The sequence below is a fragment of the Dendropsophus ebraccatus genome, chromosome 3, assembly GCF_027789765.1.
Source record: "Dendropsophus ebraccatus isolate aDenEbr1 chromosome 3, aDenEbr1.pat, whole genome shotgun sequence".
Classification (NCBI taxonomy): domain Eukaryota; kingdom Metazoa; phylum Chordata; class Amphibia; order Anura; family Hylidae; genus Dendropsophus; species Dendropsophus ebraccatus.
The window spans coordinates 40,430,193-40,435,274 of NC_091456.1; the positions used below are offsets into that span (position 1 = coordinate 40,430,193).

General features: G+C 37.7%; 1 protein-coding gene across 1 annotated transcript; it reads left to right on the top strand.

Moving 5' to 3' along the window:
- Positions 1-3,719: 3,719 nt before the first annotated feature.
- Positions 3,720-4,643, top strand: LOC138787042 (olfactory receptor 5V1-like; the record flags this gene model as incomplete). Its single annotated transcript, XM_069964144.1, has 1 exon — positions 3,720-4,643. A coding segment is annotated over one exon (924 nt), but the record flags the coding sequence as incomplete, so codon positions are not given.
- Between the last annotated feature and the right edge of the window lie 439 nt (positions 4,644-5,082).

Below are 5,082 nucleotides of genomic sequence, written 5' to 3' on the forward strand. Positions count from 1 at the left end.
ATATTTTTGGTGCCAAAAGAAGGCAGTTTTATGCAAATCACATCAGTAAACACATTTTGGCACCAAAATTACATTCATCCAAAACAAATTATATATATAAAATTAGTGTTCACAAAAATTAGCTTAAGCATACCGTTCTTAATCATTAACTTAGGAATTCTCTAGGTACACAACCCCAGCGGCTTTGTCATGACTCTCCTAATGAAATCCCTTAAGAATAAAAAGCAATACTAGTCCAGCATTTATATATTTCACCACTTTACTCTGTGTTCAGCTGTTGCTGTAAATCTTCTGTGATAAAGATTTAGAAATGTTCTTAAGTATGATTAAGAAGGTCATTTAAAGGTAATGGCTGAACCATATAATTTTGTTTTTGATATCTTTCAGCAAAAAAAGACTATACATACCAGATTTTACAATTATTTCTTAATATACAATAAATTCAATGTAAGATTTTATACTATTATAACTTACTCCTGCCTCTTTATGTTAAAATTGTTGAGCTTTTAAATACGCCATTTCTATCACATAAGGTAAGGCTTTTATAGCTGCTGAAATCCAGAGAAGCAAACACCAAAAGTTTGCTTATTAGAGCCCTTTTATTCTTGGCCGTTAAAGGGTTAAAAATAAAAGTAAAACATTTTAAAGTGAATATGTTATGAGAAAATGACCTATAGTTTAAATTTGTTAAAGTTATGAACTTAATAAAGTTTAAGAGGGAAGTGTTTTTAGGGGGAAAAACTGAACAAAAGAACAAGGGGACACAGTGAGAGGTTACTTTTATTTAAGAGTAGTAGATGCTTGGAACAAACTTCCAGCAGATGTGGTTGGTAAATCTACATTAACTGAATGTAAACACGCCTGGGATAAACATATATCTATCCTAAGTTAATAAGAAGGGAAATACTAAAAGGGCAGTCTAGATGGACAATCTTCTATTTCAATGTTTCTAAATGAGGTTTTTATTGTAAATATATTTTTTAAGGATTTTTATTTTACTATCTATATTATAATATAATTCTAAAATCTTACAGTCTAAATTAGCCCACAGAGCATTCTCATTCTCAAAAATATAATTGAAAGTCTGGAGATGTTTATAGTTCCTATGTCATTGAGTCTTGCCGTACAACATGTATAAAAAAAAACTGAATAGGTAAGATGGCAGCTCCTATTTTAATGTACTACAAATAAAATGCAAATATTACAATCAGAATTATAGAGACACAGAAAAAAAGAACATGTTCCAGTATCTGACTATAATCACTGAACATGAGAATAAACCAAAAATCCATCTCGACACCTCTCATGACTGGACTGTAAATAGTCAGGGATTTCCTCCTGTTTCAAAAGGACAGGGTGAGCTGGAAGGGAGGAGGTGTATGCCTGTATCTCAGAAATGGTGTTAAAGTGAGTGTGTAAGATGCAATAAAGGGCGATGGTTGTCATGTGGAATCCTTGTTGGTAGAATAACAAAGGGAGGTAAACATTATTATTGTTTTGTTTTGTTTTTTGGCATAATCTGTAGACCCTTCTATTATCACTATAAGATATAGTTGGTCAGCTTTTATCAGAAATAGAACGAGCTGTCCTGGAGTCTACAACGGTGATAATGGGAGATTATACCTATCCAGATAGTACAGTACATGACTGGAGTCATACCAAAGCTAAAGCTGCAAGGGGGAGAACATTTTGTGAAAACTTTTGATATGTCATAAAGACGGCAGAAGCTTTGATCAGTCCTGATCTATGGGCCCTATTAAACGGCACGAAAAATCGTTATATCATTCAAATTTAAATGGTAATCGTTCTGTGTAATTGCAGGCAATGATCAAAAAATCGTTTGTGTGTCGTTGATCATTGATTTAGATATGAACCTAAAATTATCATTAATCGTTCGCTAATTGTTCACTGTAATTTCACAATCGTTCATTGTAGTTCTGCATTTTTTCACTGATCGTTCAGTGCAATTGCACATTGTTCATTGTTTTGCTGAGATCAGATGGAGTAAACGATTGTAATAATGATCGTATCTAACGACCAATGTTCTATGTAATATGGTGAATGATTTCAGGATAACGATAAACAATCTCGTTTGCGATTGTTTATTGTGAGTTAATTGTTAAAAATCGCTCCATGTAATAGGACCCTATGGGGGACATGTATCATCCGATACATGTACGCTGAGTACGCCGGGGGGCGGGGAGGGGGTGTGAAGGGGGGCAGAACGGAGGGCGCGGACTCAGAGTTAGAAGTCTCTAGTCTGCTGTTATGTTTCCATAGTTCATGGGGCACTGAGGATGAAGGTGAAGATTTGGCAGGACACCACCCCAGTCACTGACTGGATGAGCAGGCAGTAGTTGATCAGCTGGGTTGTGACGTTGCAGCTGGAAGAGGCGGGTACATGACATACCCAGTTTCCAGCAGAAGGTGACAGTGAGTGGCCATCAACAGGACCCGGGAGCAGTGTCGGACTGGGGTATCTGGGGCCCACCAGAGGAAATGATTCTAGGGGCCCACCAGTTAGGAACCAGTGAGAAATGACATGTCAGTCAGTGTCATTGCAGGTTCTAAAGAAGGGGGCCCTCCGGAGGATTTTTCTGGTCCTCTGGTGGGCCAGTCTGACACTGCCAGGGAGCAGCATAACGGATGCACAAGAGGGGCGAGTTTACTTTAAAAAAAAAAAAAATTCTCACATCCTCTTGCCTGTCTGCTATTTTTCATTTTCTTGGGACTTCCTCTTAAAAACACAAATCGGAGGGATAATCTATAGCCTTTAAAAACTACAAAGCACAAATAGAATATAAAAACAAGAACAAATCCTCTAAAAAATTTTAAATATATAAATACAAAAAAGAACAAAAGAAAGCAAGGTCAAGGTATGTAGTACCCCTAAATACTGGTACTGAATGGGTTCTTTAGCTCTGTATATGCAAAAGATGAGAGATGAGCTGAGGTAGAAGAGGCCAGTCAATGCTGGCAATATATCATGCAATGAACTGAACTGGCTTCATGTAGATATGGTCCAAGCAAAGCTTCAGGACCTCGTGTTCAAAGAGAACTCAGTTCTATAGTTTCTTTACCCTTTTTTTTTTAATTAAAGGGGTTTTCCAGCTACAAAAACAGGGCCACTTTCTTCCAGAGACCACTCTTGTCTCCAGTTTGGGTGGGGTTTGCTACTTACTTCCATTGAAGTGAATGGAGCTTGATTGCAAACCACACCTGACTTGAAGACAAGAGTAGTGTTGTCTCTGGAAGAAAATGGCCATGTTTCTGTAGTCCTGGATAACCCCTTTAATATTTAAAGATTCTGTTGTGACTGATATTTTGTTCTTGGTCTTCCCCTGGTAATTATAGATCGATAAGGTTAAAGGGGTAGTCTTGGCAGGAAGCTTTTTTTCACTATGGCATGGGAGGGGTGGATTAAAGCAATGTTTCACGCCCCATCTTAGACCAGGAAGCATCTGGGGACCGGAGCAGTGTAATGCGGGCCCCAGTGCTGAAACCAGGGAGGTAAATGGATGCCCATGCGTTTATCTGCCCCCTTCCCCACCATAGTGAAAAAAGGCCTTCCACCCAGAGTACCCCTTTAATGTCCCTTTTAGATTTTTTCTTTCTCTCTATTATTAACTTTGCATTGATTAGTTCATGTAATCTGGTTCCAATGTATCCTATTATCGCTCATTCTGTTTCAGGTCAAATAAATAAAACTATTTTTAATTACCATGAATCAGACATATATCCAAGACTTCATAATTCTGGCACTAACAGATCATCCTGATCTAAAAATCGTTTTATTCTGTACCATTCTAATAATATATTTAATGGCCTTAGTAGGTAATGTCATCATTATATTGGTTTCATATTTGGACAAAAACCTACATATGCCAATGTACTTCTTCCTGGGAAATTTATCCTTTGTGGATATTTTTTATACGTCAACTACTATGCCAAAAATGCTTCAATTGCTCTTAGCAAAGAGAAGGTTTATCTCATTTTTAGGCTGTGTGGCCCAAATGTACACTTTTATCACCCTTGTAGGCACTGAATGCGTTCTTCTTGCTGTAATGTCCTATGACCGTTTTCTTGCCGTATGCAGTCCGCTTAGGTACTCTTTAATCATGAATCATAAGATTTGCTCTCTTCTTGCAGGTTTCTCTTGGCTTTCTGGACTTGTAAATTCTATAGTCCACACTTTTTTTACTTTTCATCTTCACTTTTGCGGGTCTAACACAGTCAATTACTTTTATTGTGACATACCTCCCCTCCTTTCTATTTCATGTGATGATATATCAGTCAACCAAACGCTATTGTTGTCTATCGGAGTCTTTATTGGCTGGACACCGTTCATGTGCATTATCGTTTCTTATATTTACATTATTGTGACAATTATAAATATGAAGTCAAGTGAAGGAAGACAAAAGGCTTTCTCTACTTGTAGTTCCCATCTTACAGTGGTCATTTTATACTTTGGTAGTGTCCTCTTTAGTTACGTGAGGCCAATTTCCTCATACTCTATGGCTAAAGATCGGCTGATTTCTGTTCTATATAGTGTTGTGTGTCCAATGTTAAACCCTGTGATTTATACATTGAAGAACCAAGATTTTAAAAAAGCTTTACATAGGCAATTCTCTCAGAGACAGTAATATAGTTGCGTTATATCTATATACATGTAAAAGATGCCTACCTGGACCCTGTACAGCATTCTACATGATGGACTTATATGTATATGCAATTTTTTTTTTGTGGTTATTGTATAGAAATTGCATTCCTAGTAAAAAAAAAATATTAAAGTATTGTATTGCCCCCCCCCCCCCCCCCAAAAAAAAAGGTTATACAAATCACCAATATACACTTATTATGGGAAATGCACATAAAGCGCTTTTTTCCCTGCACTTACTACTGCATCAAGGCTTCACTTCCTGGATAACATGGTGATGTCACTTCCTGGATAACATGGTGATGTCATACCCCGACTCCCAGAGCTGTGCAGGCTGTGGCTGCTGGAGAGGATGATGGCAGGGGGATGCTCAGTGTCCCTCCAGTGCCCTGTGTCCCTCAGTGTCCCCCTGCCATCATCCTCTC